This window comes from Apus apus, chromosome 2 (assembly GCF_020740795.1).
Source record: "Apus apus isolate bApuApu2 chromosome 2, bApuApu2.pri.cur, whole genome shotgun sequence".
NCBI lineage: Eukaryota > Metazoa > Chordata > Aves > Apodiformes > Apodidae > Apus > Apus apus.
This window is the reverse complement of record NC_067283.1, coordinates 4,815,940-4,838,335: the sequence shown is the minus strand read 5'-3', so window position 1 is coordinate 4,838,335 and position 22,396 is coordinate 4,815,940. Positions and strand designations below refer to the sequence as shown.

The 22,396-nt window shown below is 38.8% G+C and overlaps 1 protein-coding gene across 5 annotated transcripts in view; it reads right to left on the bottom strand.

Annotated features, from left to right (window-relative positions):
• The window catches only part of CTDSPL (CTD small phosphatase like), an 82,697-nt gene that overhangs the window by 8,166 nt on the left and 52,135 nt on the right, over nt 1-22,396 (bottom strand). For 2 of the 5 annotated variants that reach the window (XR_007888776.1, XM_051612257.1), the window contains exons 3-8: nt 20,934-20,966; nt 17,425-17,478; nt 14,130-14,231; nt 9,096-9,152; nt 2,125-2,217; nt 317-502 (exon numbers count right to left, since the gene is read on the bottom strand). Coding sequence is in view for 4 of the 5 variants with exons in the window: in XM_051612257.1 (XP_051468217.1) it covers nt 317-502; nt 2,125-2,217; nt 9,096-9,152; nt 14,130-14,231; nt 17,425-17,478; nt 20,934-20,966 (525 nt within the window). In the remaining variant the exon portion in view is untranslated. Of the gene's footprint in view, nt 1-316; nt 503-1,961; nt 1,988-2,124; nt 2,218-9,095; nt 9,153-14,129; nt 14,232-17,424; nt 17,479-20,933; nt 20,967-22,396 lie in introns of those variants that run through there. The other 3 variants (XM_051612260.1, XM_051612258.1, XM_051612259.1) reach the window with 3 other exon arrangements.

The following is a 22,396-nucleotide window of genomic DNA, read 5'->3' as shown; positions in this document are numbered from 1 at the left end:
ATTACATTGGAGGGCAGACTCAGCTTTTAGAGCTATGTTAGTTATTTGGGTATTACACCACTTGGCACTTCTCAAAACTGATGGACCTCATGCCAAAAGGTGAAACTGAAAGCAGATGAACAGTTGTGACTATGACACACTGTCAAGGTGTTTGCCCTAGTCCTTCCCCATTTGGCAGTAAATACCCAGACTACTCTAAGACAGAAACTAATGCAAGCGAGTGCTCTGAAAGGCCATTTTCTGAATAAGAAAGTCTGGGCAAGGACCAGAAAGACAGACGTTACGCTCGAGTGCTTTTAATACTAAGAACACTTACTGCATTTTCAGGATGGAAGATGTAAGATGCAGGAGAATTATCTACTATAATAACTTTACTCAGCTCACGTCCCAGTCGACTCAGATCCTTCACATAATTTCCTCGGTGGAAAACGCAGGATTCTCTAAAGAGCCTTGCCCTGAACACACCCCAGCGATCCAGTAAGTCAGCTACTGGGTCTGCATACTTAAAAATAGAAGGCAGAAACATGAAGTTAGCAACGTGCACACAAAGAAGAAGGGACACAAACTGATTTCAGATCAAATGCCCTGTCTTAATTTTCTTCCGTGTTAATTACCTCATATGCCTGCAAACCTGAGGTGATTAATAGAGAGAATGCAGAAAAAAAAGAGGTCAGTTATCTTACTACAGAAAGGTAACTTGCACTCTAACATCTTCTGTGATTTATTGATCGGGTTTTATTCTTAGGGCCAACTTATAGTTATCCTGGAGGTTGATGGATCCAGAGACCTCACCTAACATCACCATAAACCAGCCAATGCTAACAGAAAACCTGTACAAAGCCATTTCCTCAGCTGATTCACTTCCACGTGCCTCTGCAGATAAACAGCAATGAAGGCATCTGAGCCCAATGTAGCTTTTTCAAAGGATGCCCAGAGTCACTGGGCCAGTAAGAATCTAAAGATTATCAAATTGCATAATTGGACCATAAAAGATCAGACAAAGATGTTATTATGAAAAATACCCATGTACAATACTGGGAAATTCTCATTTTATATGTAAGATGATCCTTTAAGTGAGGCACAGCTTAGAATCCAACAACTTGTATAAACTGTCCAAGGGAAAGTATTCAAATAAACCAGAATGAAATAACCATGTACTTAAAAACAACAGTTTTAAATTATTTTTGCAGGATAGGAATTACCATTTTCCTGTATTTTAAACTGAGAAACAAAATTGGTGCTGAAATCCATCATCCCCTTGACTATGAAAACTGCCAGACATCTAACTACAGTCTGAAATCACTGTGTTCCATTATTTAGGATTTTCACAGTATGACTGAACAGAGCAGTCAATAGAGTGCAAGGAAGAATCCCCTTGTAAGGCAGCCCTAGAGCAAATCAAATGGGGTCCTGCCCCTTTCCACTGTACACTGTTCCATCTATACACTAGGTTGGAGTAAAGGCTTACTATGCTAAAGTATTATTTTTAAATAACCAATATTACTTCACAAACAAGACACCACAAATACAATACACTGAAATAAGGGAAGAATTTAAGATGTCTACTACTGTAACATCTACCACAAAACTACCTAAGAGGCACTACTGCTACTGGAGACCAGAGGGCACAAAATATTCCTCTTGATGTTTCAAGCTTTACACACCATCTGATTTTCTAACTCCAGATTGCAATTGCACCTTGACAGAACAAAAACATGTTCCCAATTTTTCACATTTCCAATTTCTGAATCACTGGTTGATCATGTAGGTAATACGAAATAGAGTGTGTTTTATTTCATGCCCAGCTTTAATACACTGCTTTACTCACAGGCTATTTGTTCTAATTTCTTACTATAACCATGGTAACTTGTAAGCCTTTCATATTGGCATCATGAGCAATGCATGGAGGCTACATTATGAGACAAGCCCATATGTGATGGTGTTACCATGGAAACACTTACCCACACACTAGCAGACAAAGTACACACTGTCAGACAAAGAAGCAAAAAAGAAGGGGAAAAATTAAGATAGTACCAACTGTGGAAATAATTATCCACAGAAAACCCAACCAAAAGTCCATTGAGCAGCACTGTAAGGGCTAATGAGATGAAGAGAGGAACAAACCTTGGCTAGACTGGCTGTGAAGAGTACACATTCAAAGAGCTCTCCCATCCTCTGAAGAAACTCATCCACATGTGGTCGTTTCAATACATAAACCTGGAATGACAATGACAATGTAGGTCAAATAGTGGTTAAGTAAAAAAACCCAACCAAACAAAAAACCAACCCAACCCTGCAAAACACTCCTGTAATCCCAACACTTGAAACAAAAGTTAGCATGAAAGCAGTTCAAATGAAATGCTGAAAGTAAAAAAAAACCAGGAAGTACACAAGATAAAAGTAGACAACCAATAATGAGAATTTTGAATGCATGGGCTGCCAAGCCCCATGCTGATTAAGCACTTGCAAGCACTGTGCATCATCTGGAGTGATGCCTCTTGAAAAACCTCATTAAAGGCAAAGAGAGACAGTAGGGCTTCTCAGGCAGAGAGGATTCAGATCTCCCAACTGACACGATTTTGGTGCTGGTGTCTTCAGTCCTGAAGGGCTTTATGAAAGGAATAAATCTGATGAAACCTCTTTGTTGACAGCAATTGCACAAGAGGGAACTGTTTTCTTCCTGTGGCTCATTCTTTCATTTTTTAAATTCCAGGCTCTAAGAACCCTTACTCATTATGAACAGTTATCAGTCATCTGGCTCTACAGAGCTTTCACCAAAAATCTTCATAGAACCACAGAGAATTGCAAAACTCAGCTGCAAGGTCTACAGCATCTTCTGTTGTGACCTTGCCACAAAGATGGTGAATACTCAGGGGGTCCCTCTCCTCTTGAGTAGCTTGGTTTCAGCAATGCTATCTTCCCTCTTGGCCCTGACAACCATACAGGCACAGCTTGGCTGCCTCCTGTCAACAACCTGATTAATAAATATTAGAGCCTCCTCACCTCATTTTTCAAAGCAAGCAAGATGATTTGTGCTCACAGAAAATGCCAAGATAAGATAACTGCTGCTCAGAAAGCTTCCAAGTAGTTCACAATCTATTGGGAAGCTGAAGAGGGGAGTCTGCTTGAAAAATACTTATCTTGTGTGTACTTAGATTAGAAGTTCGAGACAAAACTCTAGCAGCATTTTATGTTCTTCATTGGGAAAATAATCTTTAATACTGGAAATTTCAAGTGGAGAAGTCTGGCATATAGCTGAATTCAATAAGAACTGCAAAACGTGCAACTTCAGGAATTTTTTCCTTTGATATGTACAACTAGATTAATTGTATGTATTTTACTAGATTCGTATTATTGAAAAGGTAAAAACTTAAAGCACCCAGAGAAAAAGCCTGAAGAAGAAAATATGGAAATGCCAGCTTGACCTGAAATGTAACAATTAAAGCCTTTAGCAAAAGTAGAAAAAAAATTTGCATAATAGGGACTTGAAGTTGAAAACCTAAATCTGAAAGCAAAGTTTTATTAAAAAACATTCATGATGGAGCTGTACCTAAATGACTGAAGCAGAAATGTTCATCACTTTTTCACTTTAAATAGCATTAACACTCATAGGCTGAAGACCTGATCTGCTTTCAGTTACTTCTGTGCAGTTCAACAAAACTATTTCTGACCCCTCAAATTCAAACAACATATCCAAACTTCGATACAGATAATTTATAATGCAGATTCATTTTTCTGAACAACCACAGCAGCACATAACCAAGTAAATGTGATGTTTTATTAATTAAAGACAGTTAACAGATGTACTTCAACACCACTCTCTTGCTGGATAATTAGAGCAGTTTCCTGTATTTCACTAGGCATAAAAGAAGTAATTTCCTCTCCTATAACAATGCAATTAATTTTTTCACTTAGATTTTGCTACAAAAAATTCTTCTGTAGTATTTCCTTGCCAAATGATATCTTCAAATTTTTAAAGACACAGGTAGAAAGACAGTGGTGGGTACCCAGAGATTATCCATCTTGCCAGTTATAAAAGGAAAGGCAGCAGGATGTGAGTTACTCCTTAACTCTACAGTTCATAATAAAGCTCTTAATTATTTAGCCTTACATTATATTCCTACAGTTATTTTTTGAGGGCAGAAAAGGGACATCCCAGAGCCTTCAAGTAATTTTTAGATAGTAAGCACTGAAATTTAGTATTAATTCCCCTTTAAACCCTAGTATTCTCAACAGCAGCAAAGTCTCCTCTTCACTCTCCATCCCTATCTATGCCTGTGTCAGTCAACTATTTCCACTTGGAATATAATTATGAACTCCACACCAAGGATATGAACTTTGCAGCTTGCAACATACCCCACTTCCTCCATTCTGACAGCACACAGTAAATCAACCTAGTCGCTACAGATCTAGAGCTCTTTCACCACAGGCTTTCAGACAGGAGGGGGCTTACAAAAGCAAGTACTTGCCATATGTGCTCTGTTGGCCATCTGCAGGTCTCCTAATACTGGAACTAGTCAGTATGAGCTGGAAGTGCACAGCATTTTAAGTTGTATTGTCTCCCTTCTGCCTTAAATCTCACCTCCTGGGCTCTGGCTAAGAGATTCACTCCTTACGTTAAATGCCTTATTAATAATAAAAGATGACCTCTTAGGGTGAGGTCTCACCAAACGTTTCCCTTAATTCTCTCCCTTTCTAAAAAGCCCCAACTCCTCCACATCCTTTTTTTTTATTTTTAAAACAACATTGTTTTGTCTTTTTTTTTTTAATTTCAGAGCAACATTTCTGAATACTCTGTATCGTTACTCCCTTTCACGTCTTTTTGAGAAGTCCTCCTTAAATCCTGGAAGCAACTGCAAGTGTACTGGTATCCTGGGCTACAAACTCTCTTTGGTTTACTTCACATAAAAAGCTTTCTTCAGCTGACAGTGCAGCTCTTTTCTCCTTTTCCTCCTCATTTGGGATTTTTTCCCCTTCACTTTGTCAGCGGCTGGACTTGCATCTCAATGCCACATGGTTATTTGTGGCTTGGCTTTCTCCCCTGTTGCCTGATGTCTTCAGTTTAAGTCTCTAGACTAACTGGCTCCTGGCATTTTTCTGAGATTTATATACCGTCTTCAGGGCATTAAAAAGCCCTCCAGTTTTTCTGCATTGCATGCTCACTAATTTCTTCCTTATCACAGTAGGAATTTGGAAGAATACAGTCTTTTTTTTTTTTTTAATTTAAAATGAATCTTACTGTTAGAATCTTAAGGCACAAATGGGGCACTAGGCAAGTTTTCACAGGATTCTGCACCTACAGATGCTAATGGCAGAAAAGAAGTAATTATCTTTAATTGTTTTCAAGCATTTGGTATTTCCACATACATTTTCTATACCTCAAAGGAGCCTTAACCTAAGAAGACTCAGTATTTGTAAACCAAAGGAGAAAACCAGCCCGATTTTCATCAATTAAACAGGACACAAAGAATTGCCTTTCAAAACCAGCATTACAGTAACGAAATCTTCAAGTAGTGACAAAGAAATCTGTCCAGGACAACTCAGGCTCCTGTCCTCTCCAGTTCCATGGGCTGGGTGCATCTTCTGAACAGCGAAGAAGAACTTAACACACACGTCTTCCAGCCTCGTCCTTCTGGTTCACAGAGTCGTGGTTGCCTCCCAGTGCAAGTAACCAAGAATAGGCCAGCTAGAATGGATACAGCCTATCCTGGATTACTTGAACCAGGCCACAGCCTTCTGCAGGAAAACGAATTAATTCTGTCCCTTATAGAAGGGAAGTTGATGATTTGAACAGTGCTTTCCCCCACCAATACAAAACATTCTGTCCATTACACTCCAAGTACTCTTGCCAAACATTGCTTTAGCTTTCAACCCCTACAAATGAGCAATTGTTAATTTTGTTTACTTAAAAATCAGTTTTACTCAGTAAACAAATTGCATTAAAGAAGGAAATTCCAAGTAACACCAAATCAAACTCTAGTTGACTGCCCTCTTTACACTTTGACACCACCAGCAAGGCACAAAGGCATTGCAAGAGGCATAAAAGACAAAGGACCACCATACCTTAAAAATCCTTACCCATGGGGGATTAAAGCTGCATTTAACACATAGTTTCTAATCTGGGGGTTGTGACTGCTCTGCACTTGTTGTATTTGGAAGCACGTTCCAAAAGTGTTCTTCCAGAAGTTATATCAAGAGTACCAAACAGGTTGAACATCTTTTCTCCAGCCACTACTTTCACCAATAAGCTTCCTCTAAAGTTTCAACACATTTCACTGGACTCCCTACAGCTTCTCACTTGTAATTTGGCAGAGCTAGCAACCAGTTCTGATTTCCTTTTATTCAGAGAACCAGAGAGAAATGAGAGAACTGGCCAGAAGAGTGTCAGCTTGCATTAGAACTGCCCTTTTGTATCTGTACCATCATTTCCAACACAAAGTGTAGGATTCACCTCCTGTAACTTCAGCTGCCCCATAGACAGGCTCACTCTTTGCAGGCATCTACACACCCCCTTACAGAAGGAGAGATACCTCCATGCAAGTTATTTCCTTGTAAAATAAGATGACAAATCCTTTCCAAACACAAGGTAAATCAGGCTAGTTGTGAGGAGGACAAGGGGTGCTCAGAAAAGCTGTTTTTTCTAAGGAAGCAGGTTTACCCAAGCACCCTTAAAGATTATGATTTGAAATGTTCTTGCTATAGAAGAACAAGAGTCTCTCTGGCTCTTGGATTATAAATGACATAAGGGAAAATAAACTCCCCAAGCTAAAGGCAGCCTTTTCTGAATACCTCGGTGACACAATAACAACAACAACAAAATTGTATCATTTGAGGAACAAAACTTACTGGATCACTCAGTCTCAAAACCCTTTCAAGATCTGCCACACCTCGTGGTTTTTTGGTACATGAGATGTGAAGAATCTTGCATAATTTCTGATTTCTTTCTGAATGGGCACTTCTGAAATGGTGTTCTCCACTTGTTTTTTCTGTGGGGTTCTGTCTAAGGCACAGCTGAAGTACAACAACACTGTCAGACAATCTCCTGCTCCATAAGGCAGCAGGCTTACTGGCAGAGCAGGTAGGGACACACTATGGACAGGATGGTTCCATGACATTTCACACATCCCACATATTTTAAGCAGGTCAGATTATGACAGTTAAATAAAAAGACTGATGGATGACAGCACCATACTTTGCCTGCCAAGGTGATTACAAACACAGGAACCCAAGACTTTGCCAGCTCTGCATGCCATAGAAATTACTTCAAGAATCACAGAATCCTTAAGATTCACTTTATTTCTATCACTCAGATGTGACTGAGTCTTTTACCTATTGTAAAGATGAAGAACTTCAAACACAAAGAGATTCTCCTCAGGAAGTCTCCAGCAAAGCCCAGTCAAAGACCAACTTCACCTGATCTGTCAGGAGCATCCTTCCCTCTGCTCACATTTAGGGCATGGACAAGTCCACTTGCTCTGAACAGATGGTTTTGTGTTTGCTTTTTATTAATTCCCAACCTCCCAACCTCAAGATGCAGTCATCTTGAGTGTCTAACTGCATTATGTTTGGGGAAGACTCTGAGAGTTTCAGCAGGGAACAGAAAGGCAACAGGCTTTTCAAGTGCTTGACTGAACAGACCTCCAATAGTCTTTTTACTGGGTTTTGTTTCAAAATGTAAATATATCATCTTCACAAACTAAGTGATCACAATCCCAAGCCACTCAAAATTATGAGGCAACCTATTTTATTCTCCTTCCAAAGCATTCTAGGAAGTTTTAGGAGAGAAAATGACTGCATTACAGAACAAAACACAGTTAAAGCCCACGTTAAATGACAACAGAAAACATCACAATATAAATCCCAAAACATCACTTAAATGTTTGAAGCGTTCAGGTCTGGTGAACAGCACAGGTTTAAGTATCCCAAATACTGAATTTTGCTACATAAAACAGGCACAGTGTAGAAACTGTCAAACAACTACCACTGTAAACCACATTTCAGTCCTCTGACACATTTAGAACAATTATTTTAAGAGTGACAATTACATGGATGGTTTTCGTAACAGGAAATCAAATGAAACTATGAACTAACTTTATGAGCTATTCATTGTTCTAAGATCAAAATACAAACCTATCTACCCAAGTAAAAATAATCCATATAAAAAACAACATTTAGAAATCTAAAGTATTTAACATCTCCATTAATTACATCCAGGGAAGATCTGCAAGTCAGTAACTGCTGTATATCTTTAGCCTACAGCAACCCACAAAAGATGTTTCAAATAATTTGCAAGATTCATCTATCAGAAAGGCTCAACTTCACATTAACCAGTAAAACTCATCTCCAGCAAGACCTTTAATGTCTGTCTGAGGAGGAAAATTTACAGCATTGTAATTTATTTCATTTAACATTTTCAGAAATGACTGCTGATTAAAGACACCACGCTGAGATACATGAAGTGGACTGATTTTCAAATTGTGGGTGTTTTGCTTTTACTCAGAACCATTTCACAGTCTTAAGTGAAGTTCTTAAAGACTAAGACATAAAAAATAGTCCCCCTGCAATTTTGTCCAGACCTCGTAAGATGTTCAAGTACATAAAAAGTCCTATCAGAGGAACTTAAAATTGCTCACAGAAAGAAAAGAGAACAGAAATAAAACATAAGATTGTCATAAAAATTGAAGAAATGTCTGTTCTTCCTTAACACTTTATAAAACTTTGTCCATATGAACTACCCAAAGGCATTAAAGCCAACTTATGTCCTGTTTGTCTGCAAGGTGAATCAGAAATGCAGTATTCTAGTATTTTTTTCTGTGCCTAGCAATGTTGGAAAGCCCATCCTGTTTTAAATGTTTAAAAATTGACAAAAGTATTGAAGTCCTGAGAGATATTCTGGGAAGACTTACTAGTTAGAACATAAACAGCTGGTGGAACAGGGATGCCTGTCTGGATGACACATTCTAGAGTACACAGCTTTTTATATTTTGTAAAAGGACTAGTTACTGAATGTACAGCAGAAATGGAGAAGGTGACACTCTGGGAGACTGAGGACAGTTTCACAGCTAGAACAAGGCCAAAGGCACAGCAGCTCTTACCTGATGTATGGTTCCATCAATTTCAACAGGAACGATGAAATCAGCGTTGCTAATTGGCTAGAAAGAACAACAAGGAAATAAACCAACATTAAAAATAAGATTATTGGAGGGAAAATTTCAGAGGTGTGAAGGAAAGGAGTACTTACTTCTCAGGAACAAGTTACTAAGCATTACTGATGACACAAATGCACTCTGCATGTGTGCCCTTTACACACACAAGTCAAAAGCCTTATGCAGCTGTATTCACCAGATACTCTGTTTCCCTCCTCTCTCGTCCCTCATCCTTTTAAACTTCATGCAATGGAATATGTTTTACTGCTTGAACAACCCCCCCATCAGGATAAAAATGTATTTCACCAAGTCTGTGTGGATGATGACAAAGAAATTCAGTTATGTGGTTCCCATATTCTGCTTTGGGTCATCTGTTAGTCATTAATTACAAAGACAGTGGTAAAATTAATACCTAAAGGTTATATTTGAATAAGAAGCTGCAACAAGATGCAGTAAGACTTACTTCATGTAGTTAAATGATTCTCAGGATGTGATAGCAATCAAATTAATAATGTAAAACTACATTTTAGTTCAAAACTGGAGAGCAGGCAGACTCTGTCCAAGTCCCTGAATGCATTTTTCTAGCTTGTTGAACACAATTTATTTCATAAGACTTACTGTGAAGTACCACTGGTCGAGAAAAACTACTTCAGAAAGCAAGAAAGGGTCCTTGCAGACAGTTTAAGAGCATATGGTTTAATCTTGGCAAGGCAGCAGTGGTAGCTGGGGAACACACTGCTAAGAGTGTTTACTCGTTCAAATGGACACCAAACTTGGCAGACTCCTTTGGTATGGCTCATGCATTACACTCGTGATAAAAACCAACTCATGTAAACATGCCCAGCTGAAGTTTATAGCTCACCCAATGATCTGCAGCTTGGAAAGGGCTGAGACCCAGAAATGCCACACATAGTTTTAACTGGACTGATTAACAGGCAATGTGCTTCATGGATAACTGCCTAAAACAAAGGCTGGGAGTAGACTGGTTGGTAACACAAATGGCTTTCCTAAGGCTGGAAAACATTTTCACTCAGCTCTGTCAGACTTGCACAGACTTTCCCACCTAGTTTTCTGCATCAGCCAACAGACTGAACTCAAGTACCACCAAGGAACTTGTCCCTCAAGAATCTGCAAGACTAGAAACAGCCTTCAAATCCACTGAGGGGGAGGGGGGAGCATGAGAGGGTGCCAAGTAAGCAGAGAGACAGACACTGTGAAGAGATTGAGATCACAAACTATTAAGCCTGAACAGGTGCTCTGTGAAAAATGGTAGGAAGGAAGAAGCCTGCAGGACCAACCTCAGAGCATCACTTTGATCCCATTCCCTGGGAAAACAAGATTCTAATTCCACTGTCAAACAACCTTCCTGAGGAAAATGACCAAAAGAGATTATACAGAGGGCAACACCCTCTCTCAGCAGTGAAGCAGTAAGGCAGATGGTTTGATCCAACAGCTGCAAGTGCTGTGTCACAGGGCAAATGAGAAGTTAAACTGAATCTAGTCCTGACCAACCAGTATTGGCAAGCAAACCTCCAGAGCAGGCAATGCTGCCCAACTCCATCCCACTGATGACCACTGTGCTAGTATGATCTAAAGAAGTCCTCAAATACAGACACAATCTAGATTTTTAGCTGACATCAGCCATTTCCAAGACACATCCCCCTTTCTGCTTCTGAAAAAGACAGAAAGGAGGCTTCCCACCTGTTCCCTGTGTGAAGCCCCTCTGAGAAGATGCTCTGCAGCATCTCTAAGAGCCACAGAACAGGTACCCAAAAAAGTTTTGCAGCCTCACCTTATAAGGAACCCAAATGAACTGTCATTAAGACTCAGCCACCAAAGTTTTCAAGTGGATGCCAGCTCTGTGCATACTTTGAAGAGACTTGCACACACTTGAAGGATTTATATATGCATGACTCCCTTAAGCAAGAGTAGCAGCTAGTTCAGTAGCAGCAGAAAAAGAAGAGGTCACTGCAAGCTGCAAATGTTTTGAAGCCCATTGATAAAAAATAGCTATTCCTAAACTTTCTTAACAGGAAAAACACCAACCAGATGTCAGAGAAAACCACCTTCTGTTTAGACAACCTACTTTTTGCTAACAGCTCACCCTTAGACTTCATAACACCAACCAAATGACTCTTAACTACCTATTTGCTTACCCCACTTGTACTTTAGGCACTACATAGCTTTCTTGTTGGCACAAGTGATAAGGAAGAGAAAGCGTGGACTGTGGTTCTGTGCTTCATCATGATGGGAAGACAGGGGAAAAACCTGCAATAGTTTGCTGGATAAAGGCTTCTGGGGCTGCACACGTGAAGCACGTACATGCCTTGAGTGGGAACCACAGAGAGTGTGAAAGAGGACAATGTATTCCCACTGAACATCTTTAGTTAAGGCTGTTTCTATTGAACAAAAGGCTTCAGAGTTTTAAATGTTCTAAAAAAGAGTTTCACAGCCAGTTCTGAATGGGACTACATTCCAGACTTGCATGTGGTTTAATTCATTTTATAGAAAACCATGTTTACATCTCCTTGATTCAGCAATTTATGATTTTCGCTTCTATTATTGTTTTATGATGGGAATGATAAGTGTAATGTCTATCTATTCCTTTTCTACTCTTGCCAAAGCACCCCAGCACTTAACATGAAAGACTAGCACCTCCTTAAAGCTTCACAAATATGCAGGGGCATAAAAAGACCAGAATTACCCTTCTTCAGATGTTGCTGCTTTCATAAAACAGCACTTTAAATACTCAGCCTCTCTGGTTGTGTTTAAAAAAAAATAATCTGCACTTGAAATATGAAGCCTATTTCATAACAGAATTATGAATTCTAAATATCATGTGTTTTAAATAAAGCTTTTTGTAGTAAAAAATCACAAATTTATGTATGCTTTTACAGCTTTTAAGTGGGGACCTGCCTGGTAGAGCAGACATGTTTTAGTGAATAAAAAACCCAAAGCCACAACTAGAAGAAACAGCAAAAATGATGTGATTACTCAGGCAGAGCAGTGTACATATTGGTCTTAAAATCTCTGCTCTTCTGGAAATCCATCGTTATTTTTGATGACCACAACAACTTTACTGCAGCTGAAGTGTTTCCTTTTATGAAACACAATCCAAACAGCCCCACTGGACAATGCCAGTCACTAAACAACTTAGGCTATTTCCTCCAACACTTGCTTTTCTGTTACATCTCCCACCTCAGGACTTCACATTAAGATGCCTTCATGGCTCTAAGACTCCAACAGCACAGAAACTCCAACATCCACCTAACATTTACTTAACAACAACAAAAAAAGGCCCAGTTTTCTTTTCCTAAGACAAAACATCATTCAGTGTTCAAGACTGAGCAGAATAACCTCTTGATTTTTCTTAACTATTTATTTAACAGGATTTAAATACCCATTAGATGTCATTTGAATAATTGGGATGATTCAAATGAGCCCACTAAGCAAGGACTCTGCAACAAAAGCAAACCTCAATCCTACAATAAAGGGTTCATACAACATCAAACATTAAACATGTACATCTTGAAAAGGGTTAAAAAACTTAAAAACCGCCTCAACTGAATTTTGCTTTGTTTCAAAATGGAGAAAAATCACCATATGAAGTTACACAATGCATCCAAAAAACACTTATTTTTACATTTCAGATAACACTAAGCTTAATACTTCATTATTTTAATGTAAACTTAAAGATTTTTGAATTCAGCTCTCTCTTCCTGTTTTTAACTCATGTTTAATTAAGAAGGCATGGTCCCTTTCCCTTCCCAATCCAGCTGTATTTCTAGTCCCCCTGAAAAATTCTCAAGTGCAAGTTCAGTCTAGGTACAGAAGACAAAGATCTGGCAGTGAAGTTACAACGTTCCTGTGCACCACCACCAATTGTTACAGACCATTAGGCACAATAAAGACAGAGAGAAATCTCAGTTTCAGTTTGAGGCACAGGAATATTTGTTCTAGTATCTCCATATAAGGTCTTCTTTAAGTCAACAAAGACAAGCTGTTGCCAAATTCTAACCACAACATGAATGATGGTTTGCATATTTCAATGTTGGCAACTAAATAGTGCAGGGTTAAAATGGTGAGTTTGTGCTAGCAGTGAAAAATGGGGTGTAAAACACTGGAAGAGGATAAAGTTGGTGGTAATTTTAACTTGCTACTAATAAGAAAACATAGTATTGATTGTTATAAAATTCTCCAACACTGAAGTATAAAACTAGCAGTTGTTTCACCATGCCTGACATTTGCTGATCAGAAATACTACCAGCACTCTGAGCCTATTTAGGTTATTTGTATTTCTGAATTCTCCTATTCTAACTTTAGCCCTACTTAAACAATAGAAAAATACCACTACTTCCACCACATGCTGGATTCTGAAGGGTCATAAAAGTTGCTTCTACAAGATGACTGACTCATCAGCAACAGCTAAATGTAATTTGCTTTCCCATTGTGAAAGCTAAAATGCTTTAAAAACCTTCACTGCCACTGGGACAGCAGCCTGAGATGGAAAGCAATCTTCTCCAGCAACACAGCAGTGCAAAACACTGCTGCCCAAAATCTGGTGTTTTAAGGTACATCCACTCAGCATAAAGCTGCACTCAATCCCCATTCTCCTACACTAACTGTGGCATCATTTAAATGTCAAAAAACTCACACCTTTTCAAAGCAACAAGTTTTGTACCTGTGAAAATCCAGATCCACACTGGAATAGTTACCATTTAAAGCCAATAACCATTCCAGGTCTTGTTACAAGTCACTGTGACTTTCTCAGAATAAGAAACAAATATCAAACAAGAAACAACCCAATGTCTGTGTTACTGCCCTTACAGCTAAATTAGGATGAATAATCATAGAGGTAACAATGAGAACTACCAGGCATCCTGGGAGAGCCTGTAAAACCAGTTAATGTGTTAAGAGGCTTAGCAGTTCCTACAACATTCACTGACATTTAAGTTGCAAGACATGGCTTTTGAATTCACTTACCTTAAATGAACTGTGCACTAAAGTTTCATCTAAATCAATGACCACACACTTCTTCCCATAGTCTGATGCTGTCAGTTCTGGCAGGAGGTATTTAGCTGGTGGCTAAAAACAAAGAGAAAAGAGGAAGACAACAAAAAAAAGTAAAACCTCTATTGAAAGGGCACTATTCTGCCAATATTACTATTATCTTAGTAGTTACTGGGAACTGAAATACATGACTTAAAGTTGAATGTTTTCCTGGGCTCATTGCAAGTACATGTATGGAAATTAATGGCTCATGCAATATCCATACAGGCTTTTGTTTTTTTTTTAAATGAGAGATTTGTTTAAAATTATATCCAAAGCATTGGAAATGAAAATAGTAAACCACCACCATCAGCTTAAAAACAATAGTAAAAAAATGGGCCACTTGATACAATGTATTTTTCCAGTGACTGTTCCTAATGCTTCAGTTTTGGATGCCTGGTGTTATTCTATTCACATTTCCAGCCTTATCACACTGATGAACATTTACACAATGTTTGCCATGAAAGATGCTACAGTGGAGATAGAAGTCCTGAAGGAAGACAGCATTGCTAATTTGATCTTCCAGGACATGTCTCCACTCTCATTTTTACCAGGTGTGAGGGTGCTGACCATGAGCTTTCATGTGAATTATGGTCCCAGTCAAGGTATTAGAACTGCAGTAAAGAAAGCCCTCCTAAGCCAGGCTCTTTTTGCTGCCCTTACTAAAATATGGTACCAATTACATGAATTGACATTTTTTTTTTGAAAGCAAAGCAGTCACATAGTATTCTGATCTCTCATACCCACTTTAACATCCTAATTTGCAGTGAAGCTTTGTTACTTTAGATTGTGGGATTGGATACTCTCTGAAGTAACAGAAATGGGAGAGAACACTTTCATCTGCAGCTGAAACACTGCTGCCACTCAAGAGTTGCTTGGGGTTTTTTTAAGAAAGAAAAGGACAAGATTTACAGAAAAGTATCAATAAGGAGAAGCTCAAGGCTGAGAGGAAATTAAATTAGGTAAGAATTGGATACAGAACTCTAACTTCATTCTTTTCCTATCTTTCTATCTGTTTAGACAATGTTGCTCTGGTAAGGATGCACCTATCATGGGTTTTGGGTTTTTTTCAATAGCCTTTTGTAGAGGTGCTTGCAGAGATGTGAGGCCACCCCTTTGCAGACCATGGGTGACAAAGAGCTGAGGCAAACACCCTCTGACCACCCTCCAGCAGCAAGAAACAGACTCTTCATTACCACAGATTGATTTCAGATGTCCTCTTAAGTTGATAGATACCAGTCAATGATGCCTAGTGAGCTCTTTAAATGAACTAAGAAATGAGATTCTGGACTTAAAAGTCGATAGCTAAAGTTGAAGGCATTGGGGGACTTGAGGAGTGTTCACTGACACTGACTGAGTTCCTTACAATTAACACTAACAACAGTTTATTCACCTACTAAAATGGAAGCTGCTTTGCTCACAAGGTACTTAATACAGGTATATATTTTTTTTTTACCTTCAAGAAAAAATCAACTGCTGCTTGCTTTTAAAGTATGTGTCCACCACAGAAACCTAACCAGGCTGAAATTTACAGCACACCCTTCCTGGGCTACAGACAGTCCCATGTACACATGACATCCCCAACTGCTTGACTTGTACTTCTCCTTGTTGGCAACAAGGATCAGATCTAAGGCACTTAGGTTTTCCCCTTCTATTTCAAAATCCAAGGCACTCCACCTCAATTTTTCATAATAAGAAGGACCCAGACTCACAACCTATATAGACTAACAGCTTATTGAAAGAAAAAAATCAAACTTAGGTAAAGACAGTCTTCAGAACCCATGCTCTGATACTGATGTCTTGTCTTTGAAGAAGATAAAAAGGTAGGAGTATCCTAAGAAATCTTAAGCATATTTTTTGTAAAGAATAGTTTAGTTCATTTTTGTTCTCTTAAGACTGTTGGTATTTAGTTTAAGTATTTGACTCAGTTAATCTGCACAAGCAGGTCAAAGCCAGCAATTTATTCTGCTATGTGAATTCTTCTTCAAATTGAGAATACCTCTATATATGGAAAATAGAGGGAAATAGATCTTCTTTCACCTAAAAATACATACATGAAAGATGTGAGCACTGGCCTATCACATATATCTTTGGTTTTTATCTGGAAATGAGTATGCCTGTCATCAGGAAACAGACAGACATACACCAAGGACTATTAGATGTGAGAACCTTCAACTCTGAGAACCCCAATTCCTGGACTATCCAGTGAGATATAGGCTGACTGTTCCCATCCTCCTCATACACCTGCAGCTCTGCCTTCTTACAAGCAGCAGCTGAAAGGAGGAAGCTTACCTGCACTATCTACATAGAGATTCTGGTTACTACTACAGTTTCTCTACCTTTTCAGTACTGCCTTAGGAGATGTGTAATTACTGACGTAACTGTATCTAACAAGACTGCACCTCGAAGTTCTTCCAGGGGAGAGTCTCCCACAAGGGGACATCAACCTTCTGACAAGCTTTGACTTCTTGAATTCAATCTGATCCTGTTTTCAAAGACACCTGGTAAACAGTTTGCACATTTGGAGATCAGGAGAAATAAATTTTCCATTTCCAAACCTGTATCTCTGTAGCCTTCTAGTTTGAAAACACATTTGTCACCTGACAGCCTAACAGGATGAAGGACACTACTCTGAAGCTGAAGGCACTACAAGCTGTGAGACTCCTAAACATCTGGTGCAGGACACTGGAGCAGGGATGACATTTTTGAGGCTTTAGGAACTTAAGGGATTTGTGCATAGGGTATCAGTCCATTTGCTTTGCCCTTCAAGCTTTCTGATCTAATGCAACTTCCACGTGCCAAGAGCAGCAAAGCTTTTAGGCAGAAACAAGCATTATTCAATGTTGTATTTTAATTTCCTCACCAATGGAGACATATCCAAGAAGAGTTCTGATGACCAGATTTCCATCATAGTTAATAGTGAATAGTTAGGAATCTTTGATAATTTCTTTTGTCAAACACAGTAGCTTTAAAGATAGCTCAGATGACTGAGAGTATTTAATTGTGGCTAACAGCAACTCATAGTTACTATGTAATACCCTTCAAAAGACTGCAGACTTCCTCAGAACTCAGCAGAAAAGTAACACTTGGTATCTCAGTACTGCAAGTCCTAGCTCGGTCTTCAATTCCAGCAAGGCATAAATTGTATACAAGTTAAAGCTTTTAAACTAGTCACTGTTTGGGATTTATGCATTCCAGCCAGGTCTCATGGCTGATCAGCTTAACAGACCTTGTAGTGAAACGACTGCTGCACTGCTTCAGTCCCGTGGAAATAGTATATTCCCTAAGAAGAAAAAAAAACAAACAAGGGGGTGGTGGTGGCAAGAAAACAGGACTTTTGGTTGAAGCATAAACAGCTGGTCAAGACAAACCTTTCAGAAATTTACTGTATAAAACAATTACAACCTTTCTGCCCTGTAGGGCCATATTACCCACTGTGACAAGCATCAGAATTAAGCCCTCCCTTTCTATACTGGAAATGTTGTCCAGCCTAAGTGCAGCACATTAATTTGTTGTTTGTGTTCCCTTCAATTCACTCTTTTGGTTGCACTCAGCATAGCTAACAGCTTCTCCCAGCAGTCATGCACAGATACACTCTAAAAAAAGATAAATTATTCCCACTTAAAACAACAGCTGCCAAAAGGCACTAGCTCCTGTTATGAAACAGGCAGTTCACAACTTTTTTTACTAGAAAAAGTTGTAGCAATAAACTGTCAAAACGTAGGTGGGGGCAAGTGGAAAAACAATATCCCAGCACTCAAGAGTTACCTTCTGCAAGGACTGTGAGGACTGCTTGTGGCACCAGGCCTTAATACTGGGATTTTAAATGGAATAAAAAAGAAATGGACACCCCACTCTCATTTAGGCAGCTGCATGAGTGAGGATTTGTATTTCCATCTGCCTTTTCATCCCAAAGAATGAAAAGAAGTGCTGAAGTTGCTACAGGTCTACTTTGATTTCTCTACTATATTCCTTTCCAAGCAAAGCTGTGAAAAATTCAGGAAAGCATGGGTGGTCTGAGCTACACTTAATATATTTTTAAGACAGGTCTATCACTGAGCTCTTCAGAGCACCATTCTGCTCAGCTGTCAGCTGGCATTGTTTTTTCTAGTTTTGTGTGTGTTTATTTCAGCCCTAAAAATAAGTAATATTGCAGTATTAGGGAAAAAAAAAAATCAATTACACTGCTGTTTAATCTCTGCCTTATCTGGAAGCAGTTTCAGAATATGAGATACAAACAGTTCATCTTTGAAATAAACAAAGTCCCAATGTTTCTATTGTTTGAAGAACCTAACTTGATGCAGGAATGTTTCTGGCTTAGTAGTTACCTCTATCAACAACCAAGCGAAAATTTGTATTGATTCAAGCTTTTAAATTAAATGCAATTAATACCAGAATGCTGATTGAACAGAATTTACACTTCTACAGTGACACTGCACACACGTACATAAAGCAATGAAAAGTTTTCAAACTCAGCAGAATGTCAGATTTTGCACATGCAATGGTAAAGCTTCAGAAAAGCTGGTAGTTTGACTGCAGGTTTCAACTTGAGAAGTTCAATGAGCAGGGAGCAGGCAGTGATCCTTGCAGAGTCACCAAGAAATTCTCTGAACTCTTGAAGTGATTACATTGCAATGAGCCCTATAAAAAGTTAAGTGTCCGGCTTAACTGTGACCAAGCTCACTCTGTGCCTCTCTAGCAGCTTTTTCTCCTGGTGTGTACAGACACTTTTAACAGCCTGTTTGTCATCTATGACCCTCTGCAGCAGAGCATCAAGAATTTCTGCCTTAGTGGCTCTTAAACATCCAGTGAAGTGTTGTCTCAGGGTGAACCTCTGGGCTTCAGTGCTCAGGACAAACCGCTCTCATGAGACCGGCAGAGGAATGCTTCAATTTTAGGTGGTTTTTTTCCTAATATAATGTTGCATCTTTATTCCTACCACTTTCTCCATACACAGCTCACTTCTTTATTTAGACTATTACGTACTAACGCTTGCTGGCTTCTCTCTGACAGCCAGCAGCACTCTGACACTGGGACAGTAAATGTCACACAACTGCCTGCAGGCCAGGGTTGCTTGACAACACTTGCATGTCCTGCTGGAAGAAGGCATCAGGTGGCACTGGAGAAGAGGAGGAGAGTGTGTTTAAAGCCACCTGCTCACTGAGAACTCGACGTGATGACTGCAAAGGTAAGTTAATTTTACTGCCATATTAAAGTGCTGGGAATGTAGGTCAGCAAAAATACAGCTGAGCTACCAAAAAAAAAATAATATAGAGAAGAAAAGAAACCCCTTCTTGAATTTTCCAATCGCTACTCAAATCTAACAGAGCACTGCTCTAACATCACAAAGATGGTGTTCTAGCACAGTACCTCATTTCATGTTTTATCTCACAAAGGTGTACTCCTGGTTTCAAAGTTTTGAATTCTTGTTTCATTAATACCTACACTCGCTCTTAAGGCAAAATTTTATTCCAGGTCAGAGCACAGCCAGAACATGTTTTACATTTAAATAACTACCAGTAGAGCAACTACAGTCACCAACTAGAATCTGGCAGGAATGTGAAAGTAATTTAGAAATCAGTATTTTCATACATCCAAGTCTTTTCCCAGACTTGCATGTATACAAATTACATGCATGTACATGCATACAAACATGCATGCAAACCTATGCATGAGCCACAGAAGAAGTAATTTAATATTAGGAGTAGTAGGTGAGGAATAAAGAGTAATTTCTAACAGTACTTAAATCCAAGAAAAAAGTAGCGAAGGAGGGAAGTGATCCACAGTTACAGTGATCTCCTGATGCCACTGCACTGTGGCATGGACAGGGATCTTATAGGAAACCTTGTAATGTTGAGAAGAAGAAGGGGGAAAGAGAAAAACGGGATCTTGGAAAATATTCAGGTCTTCAGGGGCTACCAATTATCACAAGAAAGTTATCTCAGTAACTCCACACACCAGCACTGCAATTTTGTGGAAACCTCTGCAATAATCATTATAAACAGCAAAGGAACTCAATACTGTATTTCCAACTTTAAGAAGTGTTGACATAAAAAACAAGTAGAAAAAGAGCAGCTTTTTGACCAAAAAAGGTTAAACCTAATAAAATTAAAAGCTTCAGTTTAAAGAACTTTTTTTTTTTTCTTTCCTTTTATTTAGTTTTGAAAAATAATTCAGATGCCAAATGGCATTCCAAGTTTAACACAGGGAAGATAAGCAGAAATATTAAGGCCCATAAACCAGCAGCTGATACTGAGAGCATCATCTCAAACAAGTGCAGTCAAGCAGCTTTGGTCAGTGTAATCTTCTGGTTTGCTGAAGTGGTTTGTTTTAAACAATTTATGCAGTTTCTAACTCTATTCAAACTGGAATGTAGGGAAAAATTAGAGGAAAAGATTTCTGTAACTGCGTCTCACATAGTGATGATGAGTCACCTTTTGTCTCTATTAAAGTAAGTTCCATTTTCAGACTACTTCAGGCATTGTCAAAATGATCAAAATTCAGCAATCAATGTAACTGAGATGCAGGATGAAAACCACACAAAACCCCAAACTCTTATTTTAGTCCCTGTACAACACAAGCAGTTCAATTCATCTCCAAGTGTACAACATTGCAGACAGAACATAAAATCCTTTTGTTAACATGCAACACAAACCAGACCTGTTAGACTGCAACATAAGATGAATCAAAGCAAAAGTTATGAAAATTATTAAAAGAAAAAGGGATAAAAATACATACACTTGGTATAGGCATGACCTGCATCTGGTCACCCTGGGGAAAAAGAAAAAAAATCAGTGTAAGGGTAATGGCTTTTAAAGGGTAGAACAAAGGTCTGAAGCAGTATATGTAGCACTCAAAACATTTTAAACCAAAAGTTCAAACTATTCAAGAAACCAGGGTAAAAAATAAAAATAAAAACAGGATCTTGCATTTTAGTTGGCAAAATGATTGGTTAGTATATTGGCATTTATGGCTTTTAGGAGACCGGACTGGTAAAACTCATGCTATGATTAATAAGAGATGATAATATGAAAGTACCTGTATTTTCTGTAACTTTTTCAGCTTTAAGACCTGCTAATGGGCATATTTGTCTGTTTTCACTACAGCAACAAGAGGCTCAGCCAGACTTTGGTAGTAGGGCAGACTCCCACTCCCAACTTCAGTTGACTTAACTTTAACCAACTGCTTCAAAAAAACAGCATTTTCACTTAGACACCAGCAAAATGTCCAAGAAGGATGATAAACTCATCCAAGGAATCTCATTTTCTTCACCCAGAAAGAGGTAACAGTATCAGTGCTCTTCCCACAGTCTCACTTCCCTATTGTACTTGGGAGAAGAGATGACAGTCTTGGCCAACTTGACCTTCTCTTCTCATCCTGGGGCACGACATACAAAGATGCTTCCATTTATGGCTTCCAAGTGGCTGGTCACAGGGTTGCCAACTCAATATGCAAGACTACTTGGGAAAAAGGACCTGTATTTTCTCATCTGCCTAATCAGACAAAACTGAGCACGTTTTCTGCACCACACATTAAAAAAGAGGGAGCTGACCTTTCTAGCACGTACATTGATTAGGTAGATGATTTTATTCTTTAATTACTTAGACAACACAGGCTCTGACTACCAGTAGACCATTTACTGGAAGAGTTGCTTTCAATATTAGAACACTCTCTTCCAGCTGAAAAAATCTTGGGCTAACTTCTTTTGGAGGCTAGCCTAGTGTTGACACATCACTGACAAAGAGAAGTAATTCAATATTATTTTTAAGTCCTCTTTTTATTGCTGCAACAGCAGAAATTTTTACCAAAGACTGACCAAAATCCAGAGAAGCTGATGAAGCAAGCTAGGGAGCAGCAACTACCATGAACTATCAAGTTTACTTAAGTGAAAAGCACCCCATTTCTATAAAAACAAACACAAACTGGTAAGAATCCAATTTTTCCTCAGGATAAGAGCAAAAAAAGAAACAAAAAAAGAAAACTCAGTACGTTAATGTCCTGTTTGTGGAACATCAGTGGGTCATTTGAGAAGGGAGTGAATTTGGGCAGGTGCCAGTTGGATCAGCTGGCCTGTGATCAAGCTGTTATCAAGGATATGGTTGCACAGGCAGAACACAGATTGTGAACCTGTGTTTTGCTGTGAGCTGATTTTTTTTTTTTTTTTTGCATTCAGTGGTAGAGAATATAAAATACAACTGGAG